At 46.4% G+C, this 18484-nt stretch overlaps 2 protein-coding genes across 2 annotated transcripts in view; both read right to left on the bottom strand.

Annotated features, from left to right (window-relative positions):
* Window positions 1–18484, bottom strand: part of LOC146754602 (uncharacterized) — a 544359-nt gene that overhangs the window by 350847 nt on the left and 175028 nt on the right. The gene's annotated exons all lie outside the window — the stretch shown is intronic.
* LOC146754603 (endogenous retrovirus group V member 2 Env polyprotein-like) lies at window positions 10478–17684 on the bottom strand. The gene is made up of 2 exons (XM_085527549.1): window positions 17653–17684; window positions 10478–12096 (listed from the first exon to the last, which is right to left on the bottom strand). The coding sequence occupies exon 2, from the start codon at window positions 11920–11922 to the stop codon at window positions 10606–10608; it is 1317 nt and encodes a 438-aa protein (XP_085383675.1). The 5' UTR covers window positions 11923–12096; window positions 17653–17684; the 3' UTR covers window positions 10478–10605.

Raw genomic sequence — 18484 nt, 5'->3', positions numbered from 1 at the left:
CAATAATCAACAGTAAGATCAGGGAGATTGAGAGTGTGGCCCACTGATCATTCAAAAACTGCATAAAGGATTCATAGAAAGAAAGAGGAGCACGCTTAAAAATCACCATTTCTGTATAATTAGTTGCATTAGTTGCTCCCTCTGGAGCTGTATACAGATACGAAGTGAGCATTGCTAACCATGCTTTCAATCCATTATACAATTGTATAGCTCCATAAGAAAAAGTGGCTAGCTTAAACATGACCCAATATGTTCGGAGCGTCTCAAAAAAGGAACCAATGGCACACAGTCCCTGGTAAAACAAATTTAGTAGAGAAAACTTTTTTTTTTTTTCCTCCAATAGAGAGAAAAAAAGTAAAAGAAAACAAAGCTCAGCAGTGTTTATAAAATATACCGGAGTATTGGCAGTCCGCCTGGACTTTCAAGGTCAAGCTCGCAGGTGCAGAATCGCAAACACGAGATAGCTCCTTAACAGGGAAAAAAAACTCGTAGCTCTGTTAAAAGCTAAAAGAGCAACAGAAGAAAACACAGAAAAACAGCAACTCAATTTGCCCGCATTCTCCACCAAAATCTGTCACGGTTTGAACTAAAAATCCACCCGCATCCGTGACAGGGGCCCGTGGGCCCCGGAGGGGCCCTAGGCCGAAAGGAAAAAGTTAATTAGGAAAAGAAAACAGCGGCAACGATCTAAGGAGGCACACTTATTTACTAAATACTATATCAAAATACAGGATAACACAATATAATACAATATAATTGAAAACTGAGCTAACGAATCAAGCAAAATAGGAGAGAGAATGAGTCCCGTAACCGAGAGGCCTACTGTGAATCTAGGCGAACGGCTGAAGGCTCCCACACACTCCCCTGAACGCCAGAACTCGAAAGACGTCAGTCTGTTCTGCGACAGAGTTAATATAGAGTCCAGGTCCCGTGACCCATCGTGTTGTTCCCTGGGAGATGTAGTCTTCTTCTGTAAGTTGCAGATTCAGTAAAATTATTCATGCTTTATATGATGTTATGATGTGGAATACTGATAGCAAAATTACAAAATTATTAAACCATGACAGGTTCGCATGACAAATTTATAGTAAGGGCCACTGTCTACCAATTAGCAATGAAACACGCTATTCCCTTGCGCTGGAAGCAGGATGCTCGTCCTGCTTGGGTAGATCAGTGGCCCCTTACTCATGAAAAGTTAACAGCGCTCAAGAAGTTGGTTTCGAGAGAGCTTTTTTTAGGTCATTTGGAGCCCTCTCTTAGTTCTTGGAACACTCCTGTTTTTGTTATCCGAAAATCTTCAGGGTCATTTCGGTTGTTACACGACCTTCGCGTGGTTAATGCACAACTCATCCTCTTTGGTCCGGTGCAACAAGGTGGTCCTCTGCTATCAGCCATACCGGAGGGATGGCCTTTGGTGGTTATTGATCTTAAAGATTGTTTCTTCTCTATCCCCTTAGCAGTGAAAGATCGGGAGGCCTTTGCTTTTACTGTACCCACTCTCAATAACCAAGGGCCTTCGGAGAGGTTCCATTGGAAGGTACTTCCTCAAGGTATGGCATGCTCTCCCACAATCTGCCAACTCGTGGTGGGAAGAATAATTGAGCCGGTACGAACATCACTGCCTGATTGTCGAATTACTCATTATATGGATGACTTGTTGCTTGCTGCTCCCAGTGAGGTTCAGTTACACGATTTGGAAAGGCGAGTGGTTGATGCTCTCACTACAGCGGGTTTTACCATCTCCCTGGAAAAGATACAGAAGGGGCCAGGGATTGAATTTCTGGGATATCGTTTTGGGCCCATAATGGTAGCTCCCCAGGGCCTGGATATTAAACCCCACGTTAGGACCTTGTGGGACGTCCAGAAGCTGGTGGGGGCTATTCAGTGGGTGCGCAATGCCCTTGGCATACCTCCACGACTCATGAAGCCATTTTATGATCAGTTGAAGGGTTCGGATCCCAGGGAAGAGAGAGCATGGACACAGGAAATGGATTTGGCCTGGCGGGAAATCCTACAGGCTTGTTCCTCCAATGTCCTTGCTCGATGGAGCCCTGATCGACCCTTGGAGGGGGCTGTCACCAAGTGCCAAGATGGGGCGGTGGGGATACTTGGACATACTCTGGGTTCCCGGCCGCGTCCGCTCTGGTGGCTGTTCTCTGTACAGCCAGTGAGAGCATTTACCTCCTGGCTTGAACAGTTATCCTCCTTGCTTCAGATTAGGCTTGCTGCTGTGAGAGCGTTAGGAAAAGAACCAGATATCATATACATGCCAAGTGCCTTCAGAAATGTCAACCCTCTGCCTGATGCCATTTTACTTGCTTTGCAAGGCTTTAGTGGAAAAATCTTCTACTCGGATTCATTGCCGATCTTTGAACTTGCAAAGCCCCTTCAGATTTCATTAAAGCTCAGGGTACTTGACACCCCGATGGAGGGACCAACTGTATTCACAGATGCCTCTTCTGCCACGGGTCAGGGAGCGGTGGTTTGGCAGAATTCATCCAATAGGTGGGAACACAAGCTGATAACAGATAAAACGGTCAGTGTTCAGGTGCTTGAAGCCAGGGCCGTAGCAGTGGCTTTACGTCTGTGGCCAGAAACTCCGTGTAATGTGGTCACTGATTCAGCATTTGTGGCTAAGTTACTGCTTCGCATGGGCAATGAGGGTGTGCCTAACACTGAGATCGCTTTCTTGCTGGAGGAGGCTCTGGTCTCCCGATCTGCATCTGTGGCCATTCTTCATGTCCGCAGTCATTCGGAGGTACCAGGGTTCTTTACAGCTGGAAACGCGGTGGCTGACCGGGTAGCGGGTGGACAGGTGCTTACCCTTCAAAAGGCACGTGACTTACACTCCTCTCTGCACATTGGAGCACGAGCTTTGCCACGAGCATGTTCCATTCCTCTATCCACCGCTCGAGAAGTGGTTCAAACATGCCCACACTGTAATTCAGCACCTGCGTTGGGGGCGGGAGTTAACCCCCGGGGGCTCTCTCCTCTAGATATCTGGCAGACTGACTTCCCTTTAGAACAACGTATGGCTCCAAAGCAATGGTTGGCGGTCACCGTGGACACATCATCGACGATCATCATTGCCACCCAACATACGCGTGCTAACTCTCCTGCTGCTCAGCAACATTGGGCCACTGCCATCACGGTCCTGGGGGTGCCGCGACACATCAAGACAGACAATGGCTCGTGTTTCATCTCGCGATCTACACAAGATTGGCTTGAACGGTGGGGAATATCTCACTCTACAGGCATCCCTGGGAATTCCCAGGGACAAGCAATTGTGGAGAGGGCCAACCGCCTCCTGAAGGATAAGATACGTGTCCTTGGGGAGGAGGAGGGTCACAGAGGTAGGATCCCAATAGCCCAACAGGCAGAAGTATTGGCCTGAGCACTTTATGCAATCAATCATTTTGAACGAGGAGAGAGTAAGCACACCCCAATACAGAAACACTGGCAACCAAGAATCATTGACGAGGGGCCACCAGTAAAGATAAAACAGGATGATGGTACCTGGGAATCAGGGTGGTATGTTTTAGTTTGGGGCAGAGTTTATGCTGCAGTAAAGGACAGAGAATCGGGAAAAATATTATGGGTTCCATCGAGAAAAATAAAACCTGATACAGTGATCACCCATAAGGGTGTTCTGGGAGAAACAGAAAACTAATCGAAAAGCTGAGTACTTTCCTTCTAGGTACGGTTGATGGGAGCCCACCAGCTGCATCCACGAAGCGACCCCACTGGAAAAAGAAAAGGGACGAATGAAGAACAGCTGTCAGTACCCACGAGAAAGATATCTGTTACATCACTGACTGTGTGCCTTTGTGTGATTGTTTTTGTTATAAGGGGATGAGGTTCGTTTGTGGGGTCCTACAGCCAGAATTTTTGCATTTATTTTAGCTCTAGGAGTAGTTGTAGTCTATGCTTTTAGAGAAATTGAGAGGCTGGCATGCTGGCCCGTTAAGCTAATGCCACCACAGTGTTCCTATCATTTTAGTCTTTTTAGTTTTAAGGATTTGTTTACCTTGTTTGTTTCAATGTATTCAGGGTTGTTTACAGCGCATGATAATGAGCTGTGTAAGCCCAAGATGCCTTGAAAATACTAACTAAAGAACCACTAACATTACTATACACTGCACCACATACCTCTGCATGTTTACGTCACTTTTTAAATAACTCACCACAAAATTTATATATGAAAACTAACACTTTTATATGTTAGGGATAGTGTTAGCGGTCGCGTTGTTACGAGTCTTGATTTTGTTGGGCATGGGGAAGGGGAGATGTTGTATTAGGCGAAATTCGACCCTCGGGATGTAACGTGATAGGCCTTCCCCTGCTGGGTCATGCATATGTGAAAAAGATAAGGATGAAACTGGATACCTTTATAAGAGACCCTCACATTCCAATAAACGCCATTTTACCGCTGACCATATTGGTGTAACAAGCAGCTGTGACTTGGTTGGGGCCATCGATACACATTCACAAAGGGACTTGACTTTCCAGGTTACCAGATCGAGGTAACAGTGTTGGATGAACCACTGCGTACAGAAGAGCCACTGTCAGATCCAGGAGTGGGAAGGAAACAGAGAAGGGCTTCAGGTAGGCAAAAAAGGCAGTGCTGACAAATAAGGAGACCACGGCCAGGTGAGGGAGGCACGTGGAGAAGGCTTTGTGCCTTCCCTGCTCAGAGGGCATCCTCAGCACAGCCATGAAGATCTGCACATAGGATACGATACCACTATGAAAACAAAGCATCCAAAGATTAAACAGGCACTAAAAATGATAAGCACAACTTTCCCTGAGGTAGGAGCCAGAGCAGGAGAGCTTGAGGATCTGGGGGATTTCACAGAAAAACTGGTTCACAATGTTGCCTTGGCAGAGAGGCAGTGAAAACGTACTGGCAGTGTGCAGCAGGGAATTGAGAAGTCCAGTGCCCCGGGCAGCTGCTGCCATGGTGACACAAGCTCTGCTGTCCATCAACGCCCGGTAGAGCAGGGGCTTGAAGATGGCAACGTAGCGGTCATAGGACATGATGGTGAGAAGGGAATACTCTGCTGACGTGAAGAAGAAAATGAAAAAGAGCTATGCAGCACATCCTGTGTGGGAGATGGCCTTGATGTCCCAGAGGGCGTTGGCCATGGCTTTGGAGAGAGTGGTGGAGATGCAGCCCAGGTCGAGGAGGGCCGGGTTGAGGAGGAAGAAGTACATGGGGGTGTGCAGGTTGCAGTCGCAGGCTACGGCTGTGCTGATGAGGCCGTTGCCCAGGAGGGCAGCCAGGTAGATGCCCAGGAAGAGCCAGAAGTGCAGGAGATGCAGCTGCCGTGTGTCTGCCAATGGCAGCAGGAGGAACTCACTGATGGAGCTGCTGTTGGGCATCTGCTGTTGTTGGGCTTGGAGTCCTGTTCAGAGTGCAGAAGATAATGACAAGTCCAGACCATTCTCAGAGACACTCCTTCTACTGTATTATGAAATTTTTTCATTCTCTTATTACAATGTTTATTTAGCACCACAAATAGAATTGAATGTCATGAAGTTCAGCATTCTATAAATAGAAGAAGCATATGGAGCTTTAATCTTCCTTTCATCTTCTAGTCTTATTCCATCTCCCTGGACTTTTTCACCTGTTTTGTGCCTCATATCTTTACCCTCACTGCTCTTAAAGTCCTCTGTCACAACGTTTGTGCCATTCACTTTCTGTTCAGGAAACATGCCTATCTGCAATGTGCATTATTCTTGTCAACAAAATTGATAATTTCAACTAGTTCCACCCTTGGAAAGGTTCCTTTTCATAAAAGGAGAGGCTGAAAATATATCACGTGTGACAGTTCACATAACAAGCAATTGACTGAAGAAGAATTGGGAGTCTCAGAGCTGTGTTCAAATCTGACAGACTCTTAGATTTCTGCTTCCAATCCTTTCGCCTTCCGTCCAAACAAGAAATAGAAAATTGCTACCTTGTCTCTCCTCTTGCAAAGTACGCACAGAAACTTTCAGTTGTGCAGTGGAGCTGTGATCCCCCTGCCCCAAGCATCAGCTGTGGCAGCACAAGCCCTGCCGGGGGGCTCCTTCCCCCCTCACGTCTCCCCGCAGCGCCCTGGGCAGCTCCCTGGGCAGGCTGAGTGCTGAGCCTGGCAGGCGGCAGAGTCCCATACCTGGCACACAGCCCCTGGGGCACAGCAGGGACCCTGCTCTGCAGGACAGCCCTGGGCACCCACCTGCAGCCCCGGCTGCACAGCCTGCAGCCGTGCTGGGACACGCAGCCCTCAGGGCTGTGCTCAGATGCTGCAGCATGGAAGCCCTCAGCTGTAGCAGAAGGATTTAACACTGTAAAGAAACATGCAGTGCCTGAAGCTTGATCTGCTACAGGATGTCCCAGATTAAGTTAACCCTCTATGAATAGCAGCTGAAATACCTACTGCAAGGGACTTACCATGTCATGGTCTGTGAGCAATGTTCCTGCAGTGAGCTCACAGCCCGCTCACTCTGCACACATCCTATAAGCTCTCTCCAATTTCTCTCTTCTTTTTCTGTCACCTGCAGGCTGTGCTGTGCACAAGAGCTGCTCCTGGGCACAGCTGTGTCTTTACAGCACCATCCACTTTTATGAGCTCCTTGTGTCCCAGGAGCATGGCCCAGCTGAGCAGCAGATAATGTCATTTTAATCCTTCCCACTCATCTCCCCAGAGTTGTCCCTGTGTCCTCATGGCCATCAGATCCTGAGAGGCAACAGTATCATAACTGTTCGTTAAAATCTGCTCCATTATTCACCAGTCAATTTTTAACCTGTGATGAGTCCTACCAGAGGGTTTTTGATGAAACAAAAAGGGCACCGAGACAAGGATAAGGAGGGTTGGACTTGCCCTGTGCAGGGCAGTTATCCAGAGGAGACAGTCCAGGTAACTCATTCCCAGATAGAAATCCTGGGGCTGAAATTGGATGCAGCTTCCCACAGACCCATGGCAGCTGGGATTCCTCTGGTTCAGCTCAGATGTTCACAAGTAGTTTTACAGTGATTCTTTAATACCTTCTTTAAACAGAACTATAAACAAATAAACAGTAAATGTCTGCTGAATTCTTTGTCTTTAAGCTCTCTCCAGATATCTCTCCATTTTGCTGAACAAGTTCTGATAACCTAAAATAGATAACAGGAAGGCACAAGGCACAAGATGCTCTTTAGGTTAGAATGGGTCCCAGGGCGCATTTGATGCTGAGTCCATCAAACTCCAGTGCAGAGAGAAGTTTGCCCAATGTGCTCAACAAGACAAAGTCAGAAGTAACAGTGAAGTTTCTTGGAGTACTAATGGACCCACTGAGGGCCATTACCAAGTAAGCTTCGCAAGGGACTTTTTAGAGCAGATAATTGGAAGCCATGACTACAGGCAGGCAAAGGCACTGGCATGCAAAGAAACCTCTCCTTTGCCTTACGAAGCAGACAGGTCAAGCCCTGATTGCAAGACCAGTGGTAGGGAGATCCTGTCTCTCATGTTGGCTCAGGGCACGTCCTGGGGCAGTGGAATGGAGGTCTGTATGATGTTGAATGAAATACAAGGGGAGAGAAGATCCCAGGCTCTGCATGGGGTGCAAAGATACTGTCAAGTTCATATCCCACATGTGCCCTGTGACTTGCGGAATCAAACTCTATAATCCAGAGATGGGTTATAAAGCAGGTATGTTTATTCCAGCGTTGCGCAGCGCCGGGTGCAAGGGGGACAGCTCCACCAAACTTGCACACCATAAGGAGAAAAGTGTGTTACAGATATAGGTTAAGCTAATACATAATCAATAGTCTCCTCCTCAGTTTGATTACATATTCATTACATTCCCTATGGCTCCGTTCCCCGCAACCCCATTCCCTCATTCCCCCTGACCCCATTCCCCGCGACCCTTGCCGTTGTTTTGGGGTGAAATTCTTCTTCTGTTTTCTTCTTGGTGTTATCTGCTGGTACCATTCTCCCAGGTAAGCATCGTCTTGCCCGGGGGTATCTAATCCTTCTTCTTGTCAGAGGTCTCTGGACAGTTTCTTCTTATCTTTATTGCCCTCTTCTCTGGTTTTCTTTTGACTAAGTGTCTGTAATTCCCCCTTTCCCTGCCCTTTTAAATGTAAACTATCTACAGTTACCCTTTGTCTTGGTTTCTGTTAAGTTCCCCTTTCCCTTTCTATAGCAAAGTGTTACCTTACCACCATTTTGAGGCTTTGCTCACTCTTCACTGTGTCTCAGCGCAGGATATGGGGTGTGAGAAGGGCTCAGTCTGAACAAGCAGTCAGTTACAGTGAAACTCTGAACTTCAGATCTCTGAGTTCCAGTGCCCTCCTGTGCACACTCTCCCATAGTTTAATGTCCTCTGTGGTGCCCAGAAGTGCACCCAGTGATCCAGGTGAGGCTGTAGCAGTGCAGAGCAGACAGGGATGATCCTTTACCTCACCCAGATTGCAATAACTTGCTTGATGCACTCCAGGGGACCGTTTGCCTTCCTTGCTGCCTGGGCACACTGCTGACTCACGTTCAGTTAGATGTTGTGCAGGACCCCCAGTCCTTTTCAGTCATACCGCTCTCCAGTGTCCCATACCTAGTCAGTGTGCATGTCCAGTGTTGCCCCTACCCAGGTGCACAATCAGGCACTTGTTCTTGTTATATTTTATGGACCTGGTGCCGTATGCAGTATATTCTGTGCAGAAGGGTACTGTGAGAAATAGTCTCAAAAGCTCTACTGGTAACCTCAACTATCTACCCTTGGTCAACCAATTTGGTAACCTTGTCATGAAAAGACCTACAGTTAAACAGGACCTTCCCCTCAGGAAGTTGTGTTGGCTGTGACCAATGACCCAATTGTTCGTCAGGTGTTTTTCAGTCACTCCCACCATCACTTTCTCCATAATTTTACCAAGAACTGGAGTGAGACTGAGAGGTCCATAATTGCCCCTGTCATCTTTCTTGCTCTTCCTTACAATGAGACAACATTTTCCAGCTTCCTGTCAGCTGGCATGACCCTAGACTTCTTTAGATGCCATTGAAATGAGAGCCCAGAACATACTAAGGTGTCATCAGTGCAAGAACGTAGATGTGCCATAGCTTTGCAATGCCTTGAACTCCAGAGTATGCCACAGATGGTGCAGAGAGGAAGATCTGCCTCTTCTGTTGTGAGCTCATTCATTTGGTAAGCAGAATAACACTATCTGATACATGGGGACTGTGTCTCTGCTCTGCTCTGCTCTGCTCACAGAGGAACGGTGTGGGGGCTTGCTCTCATGTCAGTGCAGATAAACTCACTTTCTCTTTAACCCTTTTTTCCTCTGTAAACTCTTCCACTATTTGTACCCTCAGATACACTTCCACATAGCCTCAAGTACATTTCCACGTGCCAGTAACAATTACACTGTCTTATACTATCAAAACAGTTTGTCAAACAACGTTGCAGCAGGGAAGCCCATGGGATACCAGGGATACTCGTGATATGATGGATCTCCCATGTTGCTAACCATTTCTTTGTTGAGCGAGACATGAAACAGGACCCATTATCGTTCTTGATCTGACAAAGTTGGCCAACTACAGCAATAGCAACAGTCCAGTGACTCTGTGCTACCGATGAGTTTGCTTTATCATGCTGACTGGCTACAATGACAGTTGAAGACGTGTCCACTGTTACAGCCAACAATTTGCGGGGCCCCGTGCAGTCTTCTCAAGTGAAATCCTTCTGCCAGACCTGCAATGGGGCAGGACTACGAGGGTTCACTCCCACCCCTATCACCAGCACTGAATTGCAAAGAGGGCATGTTTGGGCAACATCGTGTGCAACAGACAGCGGAATGGAGCAAGTCCTAGATAGCGTATGGGCACCTATTTGAGGGGTGGAGTGAAGATCACAGGCATCCTGAACTGTAAAAATGTGTGTACTAGCAGCTCTATCTGCTACCTCATTGCCTGTGGTGAAGAAACCTGGCACCTCAGAGTGGCTATGCACATGGAAGATTGCAATAGGGGCTATGCGGGTAGCCAGGCCTTCTTCCAAAACACCAGCAGCTTTTGTACTTGGGAAGCCCTCTCGGCCCATCCTGGTCAGCTGATTGGCAGCAAATGCGGAATCAGTGACAATATTACAGGGTATCTCCAGCCAAAAGTGAACTGAAACTGCTACGGCCATTACTTCAAGCATCTGCACACTAACCACTGGGTCTACGAAAATAGCGGTCTGCCAGTTATTATTAGATGCTTGCCAAACCACTGCCCCCTGGCCTGTTCTTGAAGAGGCATCTGTGAACAGTGTAGGCCCCTCAAGCGGAGAGGTTTGAACTCGAAACCACAGAGAAACATCCAGAGGCCCGGGGGTATCTAATCCTTCTTCTTGTCAGAGGTCTCCGGACAGTTTCTTCTTATCTTTATTGCCCTCTTCTCTGGTTTTCTTTTGACTAAGTGTCTGTAATTCCCCCTTTCCCTGCCCTTTTAAATGTAAACTATCTACAGTTACCCTTTGTCTTGGTTTCTGTTAAGTTCCCCTTTCCCTTTCTATAGCAAAGTGTTACCTTACCACCATTTTGAGGCTTTGCTCACTCTTCAATTCCCCCCTTTTCTTTAATCTAGCAGGCTTTTACCTGCTAGATTCTTAATGGGTCTCAAAATAGGCTCCGCTCTCTACCTTTTGTCTCAGCTCATGTCTCTTCCAATCCTCGTATTCCCTTCCGGTTCCTTGGTACAAGCACATAGAGCACTTTACTACTATACAGGTAAAACTTATTAACATCACCAAGATGGCTATAATGATTCCGACCAAAAAGAGATGCTTTACCCATCCTAAATTTGGTAACCAGCTAGTGAGTGTATCCCACAATCCTTTTTCCCAACCTATGTTATCCTGACTTGCCTTGTGCAACACCTTTGTTTGTTCCCAAATTTTCCTCAAGTCGGTTTCAATTCTTAGGTCTTTGTTTAGGTACACACAGCAGCTCTGATTTATTATTGTGCATACCCCCCCTTCTTTGGCTGTTAATATATCCAGTGCCATCCTGTTTTGAATCACCACCTTGGATAAGGAGGATACCTCTTCTTGGATTGCTCGTAATGCATCTGTTGTGGCATTTTCTACTATTTCTAAAGTAGCTGAGATATTCACAATTGCCTGTTCTAGTTGTGTCACCCCTAGAGATGGAATGAGAATTCTTAAGAAGCTATGAAAGCCTGTGCTGTGCACTAAGGGGTTGTATGTGTGCCTAGTTCGAATCCAGGGAGTTCTTAAAAGTCCTCGTGGGGTGTCTTCGTGTACTGTAGTTTGAGGTACCAAATATCCTACAGTACATGTCCCTGTCCAATTTATAGGTAATGCTTTTCGTGCATGCCCATCCCCACACAGCCACCAATACCCATTTGGTAATTTACATGGCTTGGGCATCTTTTCTTGGTAAGCAAATGATGTAGCCATCCTTGCAATTCCGAGAATATTCTTATCTGAGACCCAGTATGATGCCTCATCTGTTCTAGGGTCGCATCCCGTGCCTTGTGCCCATTTCCCAATTCTAACAATCCCTGTTACTATTCCTGAATTCCCATATTCCCAACTACACCCTATGCCCGTTAAGTTTCGCCATCCCACCCCCACCCCCTTATCAAATTTTCTATCTACAAAGATTGACCTAGTAGAATCTAAGATTAGCAACTCAAACCTAGGACCTTTCTGTGGTTTGTCTTGTTTGTCTTCTAGACCAAACTTACATTTCCCATATTCCACCCAGCTTGGAATTGTCCAGTTTAGTGTTGCCACCCCATACATAGGCACTCTTCCCTCTCCTCTAGGGAGGGCCGTGCATATCCAGCAAGATTTATTGAAAGCCTGGCCAATTTTCTCAGTCATTTTCAGGTAGCTGTTCCCATGCCAGGCTACGACTGTTGTCACGGTCATGCTAAAAATTACCAAGCTGTTATACATGTTTTTGGATTTTGATCTTCAGTGGTCCTTCCTCTTTCACCGTCCACTGTTGTCTGGGAGCTTTCTTCAGGCGGGTGTGGTGTATCCAAGGCGTCAGTCCTTTCACCTTTGCTGCCGTGTGGGTGGTCAGGAGCACTTGGTAGGGCCCACTCCACTTTGGTTCCAGAGGTGAATCTGAGAGGGATTTAACATAAACATAGTCGCCTGGTAGTATATTATGCACTGGGCTATCTAGGCCCCGTGCCCTGGCCCCAAGTACTGTTTTTTCAATTTTCTTTAGTTGCTTTGTCAGATTTACCATGTATTCATTCAATACTTCTTCCCCAGTTTGCATAGAGATTCCCTTCTGTACAGGGTAAGGCCTCCCATAAAGGATTTCGAATGGGCTCAGTCCTTCCTTGGTTCGGGGTTTGGTACGAACTCGTAAGAGTGCCAGTGGTAATGCCTGAGGCCAGGGTATCCCAGCCTCTTGGCCCAATTTCACTATCTGTAATTTGATTAGGTGATTCATTTTTTCCACCTGACCGCTGGACTGCGGCCTGTATGGTGTATGTAGCTGCCAATCAATTCCCAATAGTGAACTTACTTGTTGGACCACTTTAGCATTAAAGTGTGGGCCACGATCTGATGAAATTGCTGCAGGGACCCCAAACCTCGGAATAATCTCATGTAACAGAGCCTTTGTTACCTCTCGAGCCCTGTTAGTCCTACAGGGGTACGCCTCTGGCCATCCCGAAAAGGTGTCTGTTAATACCAATAAATATCTGAACCCCCCTTTTCTTGGGAGTTCTGAGAAATCAATTTGCCACTGTTGTCCCGGGTAATTCCCTTTCCCTATCTGCCCTAGGGTGACTTTATGACCTGACTTGGGGTTATTCTGTAAACATATCTCGCATTGTTGTGTCACCTGCCTAATTGTGGAATACAAGTTCTGGGCAATTATTCTTTGGGCTAAATATTTATGCAGTGCCTCCACTCCCCAATGAGTTTTTCTGTGTTCAGCCATTATCACTGCCCACAGTATAGCCGTGGGAATAATGATTTTACCTTGTGGGGTAGTGGCCCATCCTCCCTCTCCCACTTGCCCTCCTAGATCTTCTATGAGAATTTTATCTTCCTTTGAGTATCTGGGTTCACTATCAATTTGGATTTTACCGTCTGGAATTAAAGAATGCATTTCCACCGGGTCTTCCCTTGCTGCTCATTTTGCCTCTCGATCTGCAAAAGCATTTCCTACTTCTTCCGGCATCTTTCCTTTCTGGTGTGCTCTGCAATGCATAATAGCCACCTTTCTTGGTCGATGAACTGCTTCCAGGAGCTTTAAAATTTCCTCGGCATGCTTAATGCCCTTTCCTTGTGTTGATAATAGTCCTCTCTCCTTCCATATTGCTCCATGGGCATGTACAACACTAAAAGCATACTTTGAATCTGTCCATATGTTGATTCTCTTTCCCTCTGCCAGCTCTAATGCTCGAGTTAGAGCTATGATTTCTGCCTTTTGTGCAGAGGTATTTGGGGTCAAGGCTTTTGATTCTATTACCTTGTTTGTAGTTGTCACAGCATAGCCTGCTTTGCGTACCCCCTGCAGCACAAAGCTGCTACCGTCAGTATACCAAGAGTCCTCAGCATCTTCTAGTGGTTCTTCTTTCAGGTCTGGTCGGCTGGAACACACCGCATCAATGGTTTCCAGGCAATCATGCAGTACTGGTTCTTCCGAGGTTCCACTAAGGAAGGATGCTGGGTTAACAATATTAGTTACTATTATTTCCACATCATCTTGTTCCATCAGGGTAGCTTGATACTTAAGGAGTCTCTGCGGTGAGAGCCAGTGCCCACCCTTCACTTCTAACACAGTTGAAACAGTGTGAGATGTCAAGACTGTGATTTTCTGCCCTAAAGTAAATTTACGTGCTTCCTGAACGTTTAATACCAGTGCAGCTATTGCTCTCAAGCAGCTCGGCCACCCCCTGCTTACTTCATCCAGTTGTTTAGAAAAGTATGCTACTGCTCTTCAATAAGGCCCCAAGTTCTGAGCCAGGACTCCCAAAGCTATTTCTTGTTTTTCATATGATAATAGCCAGAATGGTTTTGTTGTGTCTGGCAACTCTAAGGCAGGAGCCTGCATGAGCTCACGCTTTAACTGTTTAAAGGCTCTTCTGCTTTCCCCATCCCAAGTGAGAGTATTGGGGTTAGTTTTTAAAAGTGCAAAGAGTGGTTTTACCAGAAGTCCATAGTTATGGATCCAGAGTCGACTCCAGCCTGTCATTCCCAGGAATGTGCGCAGCTCCTTTGCAGTCCGGGGCTCGGGGGTCTGACAAATGGCTTCCTTCCTCGCTGTTCCCAGCATCCTTAGTCCTGCTGTGATTTCGTAGCCCAAATAGACTACTTGTCGTTTCGCCACCTGGGCCTTCTGTGGGGAGACTCGATACCCATTAAGCCCCAGAAAATTCAGTAGACTGATAGTCCATGTTATACACTCTTCTTCCGTTTCAGTAGCTATTAATAGATCATCTACATACTGTAACAGAACTCCTTTCTCAGAGGGGCGTTCCCATTGTTCCAAATCCTTGGCTAGCTGATTCCCAAAAATAGTTGGGCTATTCTTGAACCCTTGGGGAAGCACTGTCCATGTCAGTTGTGTTTTTCTGCCGGATTTAGGGTTCTCCCACTCAAATGCAAATAATAGCTGACTCTCTGGACTTAGGGGTAAGCAGAAGAATGCATCCTTTAGATCCAGTACGGTAAACCAAGCCAATTCACTAGATAGTTTTGTAAGCAGTGTATATGGGTTTGCTACCAGGGGATATAAATCTTCTACTATTTTATTGATTGCTCTCAGATCCTGTACTATACGGTAGTTCCTGTCTGGTTTCCTAATTGGGAGTATCGGGGTATTGTATTTAGATTCACATTCCACTAATAACCCATGTCTCATGAATTTATCAATTAATGGTTGTGCTCCCTCTCTATCTTCTATCCTTAGGGGGTATTGTTTAATTCGTGGGGGTTGAGCTCCTTGCTTTATATTAATTACCACAGGAGGGGCGTTTTTTGCACGCCCTGGGATTTCCGTTGCCCATACCCCTGGATAGACCTGATTACTGATTTCTTCTGGCATCCCTGTGTTTTCGGGAGTTGAGTTTGTTGTGATCAATGCTAGGCTCAGTACCTCAATTAAAGAATCATCCCTTACTTTAAACCGCATCTTTCCTGCCTCAAATTTTATTTCTGCCCCTAATAATTCTAAGAGATCCCGTCCTAAGAGGTGATGTGGTGAGTCAGGTAGGTATAAAAATCGATGTATCCCTACCTGCTTCCCCAATTTATATTTCAGAAGTTTAAGGAAGTAAGCCTTTTCGGGTTGACCAGTGGCCCCTTTTACAGTCATAAATTCTTTACTTAATGGAGTTAATTCTTCATTTAGTACTGAACAAGCCGCACCAGTATCTATTAAAAATTCTACACTCTTCTGTTTCTTCCCTAGCTTTATCTTAACCAGTGAATCCGCCAGGGTAGACTTGCCCGGTTCCAGTCAATCCTCCTTTACGGGGGCTTGGAACTTAGTCCATGCCCCCCTTTTCTGTTTTCTCAGTGGGCATTCATTTTTCCAGTGTCCTTTTTTCCGGCAGATGGCACATTGGTCCTTTTCCAGGGGCTTTCTTGTTCTGCACATTTCACCCCTCCCTGTCCCTTGCAAACCTGCAATCAGTATCTGTCTGTCCTTTTTCCTATCTTCCTCCTCCCGGTTGCTAAACACTCTCCAAGCTACTTCTAGCAAACTTTCCAAATTTCTATTGGCCGGTGCTGGTAATTTTTGTAGCTTCTTTCTTATATCCCCTGCAGACTGCCCTGTGAATAGTGACACCAACTGATGAATACCTTCCTCTGAATTTGGATCCAGGGAGGTATGTTTTCTCATTACATTCCTCAGCCTTTCAAGGAATTCCGAGGGAGTTTCCTGGGGACCCTGTTTCACTTCAAATAATTTAGACCAGTTCACTGTTCTGGGGATAGCTCTTTCTACTCCCTTTATTACCCATTCTCGGTATCTCTCCAAAAGCTCCCTGCTATGATCTGTATTTGGGTCCCAGCGAGGGTTTTGTAATGGGAAATAGTCTTTAATATCTTCATCTGTTCCTCGCAAACTATCCTCAAGCAGGGTTTGTGCTGTTCTTAGAACCAGTTGTTTTTCTGTTTCAGTCAGTTGATCTAACAGCAACTGAATATCATTCCAGTCTGGTTCAAATTGTCTAACTAAAAACTGCATTTGTCTTGCTACCTTTGATGGGTCATCTCGGTAGTTTTTACAAACCTCCTTCCAAGACTCTAAGTCAAATGAAGAGAACGGAACTTTAACTAACATTGTACCCCCCTCTGGACGTACCACTTCCCTCAACGGAGCTATTGTTAACGGCTGCTGGCTTCGGGTACATGAGGCTACTGGGGAGGCAGGAGGCTCAGGGGGTGAAGGGAGGGCCGAGGGTGAAGGGGGTGAAGGAGGATTAGAATCCTCAAGGGAAGGCATTTCTGGATCTAGTGGGATTTCCTCATTTCTCACCCTCATTGTCCGCTGAACCTGGAGATATTCCAACAATTCTTCAGGCTCCCTAACCTTGCCTGTCTTTGTGCACTGCTGTCCGATACTACAGGATGAGCAGCAGCGTTTTATTTTACTTTCTTTTGCCTCCCGCCGTACTTTTTCTATAGTTAGTACAAAAGGATCTTGTGGCGGTCCCATTCCACACTCTTTCTGCCATTCCGGGTGGTTGCGGAGGGTGAAGAACATATCTGCATATGCTACCTCCTCCCACTTATTTTCTCTCCTCAGAAACAACATAAGCTGCAAGATTGTATTATATTTTACTGTTCCATTTAGAGGCCATTTCTCCCCTTCCTCCAGCTTATACACCAACCACCACTGATTACAATATTTAATCAAGTTTTTCCGACTCAGGGTTCCTCTTGATTTCCCAGCAATATCTCGCCAGTGTGCCAGTATACAACCCAGGGGTGTGCGCTCAGGGACCTCTTTGCTCTGTGATTTCCCCATCGTAACTTAATATAAACAACCGTATTCTTTTATAAGTAAAACCACTTCTGACACAACAGTATTGTTATGACTTATGACCACGTACTTTACAACAACCGGTAACTAATAATACAAAATAAACACGTATTAAAACAAAGACAAACAAGTATTGGTGACAGCTTTCGCTTCGTCCGTCCCCGGCCGTTTCCCTCGCGGGAGGACGGAACCGCGGGTCGGGACTCCGCACTCGCCCCGCAGCTACGCAGCATCTCACTCACACCACACTCACACGACAATTCAGAATTACAGAATTTAAAAAAAACAGAATTACAATATATCATTTGTTAAGCTTAACCAAAGATGTTAAGAACACCGGTGCTAGTTGTTGACTTAGGTCACCTATATAAACAGCGCTGTACCATACCAGTTATCCCAGGATTACCCAAATCACCCTGTACCAGAGAGCAGACAAGCTCTGCCCAATTAGCAATCACTTGAATGTGAGCAATAGCCCTTTTACCATGCGTACGACTTACTGGCCCCTTTGTAGGCACTCCCTAGGGAGTCCTCCTAACCCAGCCGGCAACCTAACCTAACCCGTGAGCTCACGTCCCAAGGGGGGGAGCACGCCGATTCCTCTGTGCCCTGCGTAGGATGTTTCCTCACGACTTACGGGACCCCCGTTTCCCAGTTTCACATACCTTTCCGCCGACAGATGGTTCTTGTCTGCTCCCGCAGTGATCAGATGAGGGAGGGGAGTCCTTCCGAGAAATCTCGGGGTGCGCGAAAGGCGTCCCCCTTCTCAGCTGGTCCCGCAGCCAAACAGAGGTACTCCCATCTGGGGTGCCAAATGGACTTGCGGAATCAAACTCTATAATCCAGAGATGGGTTATAAAGCAGGTATGTTTATTCCAGCGTTGCGCAGCGCCGGGTGCAAGGGGGATAGCTCCACCAAACTTGCACACCGTAAGGAGAAAAGTGTGTTACAGATATAGGTTAAGCTAATACATAATCAATAGTCTCCTCCTCAGTTTGATTACATATTCATTACATTCCCTATGGCTCCGTTCCCCGCAACCCCATTCCCTCATTCCCCCTGACCCCATTCCCCGCGACCCTTGCCGTTGTTTTGGGGTGAAATTCTTCTTCTGTTTTCTTCTTGGTGTTATCTGCTGGTACCATTCTCCCAGGTAAGCATCGTCTTGCCCGGGGGTATCTAATCCTTCTTCTTGTCAGAGGTCTCTGGACAGTTTCTTCTTATCTTTATTGCCCTCTTCTCTGGTTTTCTTTTGACTAAGTGTCTGTAATTCCCCCTTTCCCTGCCCTTTTAAATGTAAACTATCTACAGTTACCCTTTGTCTTGGTTTCTGTTAAGTTCCCCTTTCCCTTTCTATAGCAAAGTGTTACCTTACCACCATTTTGAGGCTTTGCTCACTCTTCACTGTGTCTCAGCGCAGGATATGGGGTGTGAGAAGGGCTCAGTCTGAACAAGCAGTCAGTTACAGTGAAACTCTGAACTTCAGATCTCTGAGT

Source organism: Coturnix japonica, chromosome W (assembly GCF_054131305.1).
Source record: "Coturnix japonica strain WE chromosome W, WE-NBRP24, whole genome shotgun sequence".
In the NCBI taxonomy this organism is placed as follows: domain Eukaryota; kingdom Metazoa; phylum Chordata; class Aves; order Galliformes; family Phasianidae; genus Coturnix; species Coturnix japonica.
This window is presented reverse-complemented; position numbering and strand designations above follow the sequence as displayed.

Bases quoted from the DNA above. Each gene is read 5' to 3' on its own strand.
- LOC146754603 (XM_085527549.1), bottom strand. From the start codon at position 11,922: ATGTATAACAGCTTGGTAATTTTTAGCATGACCGTGACAACAGTCGTA.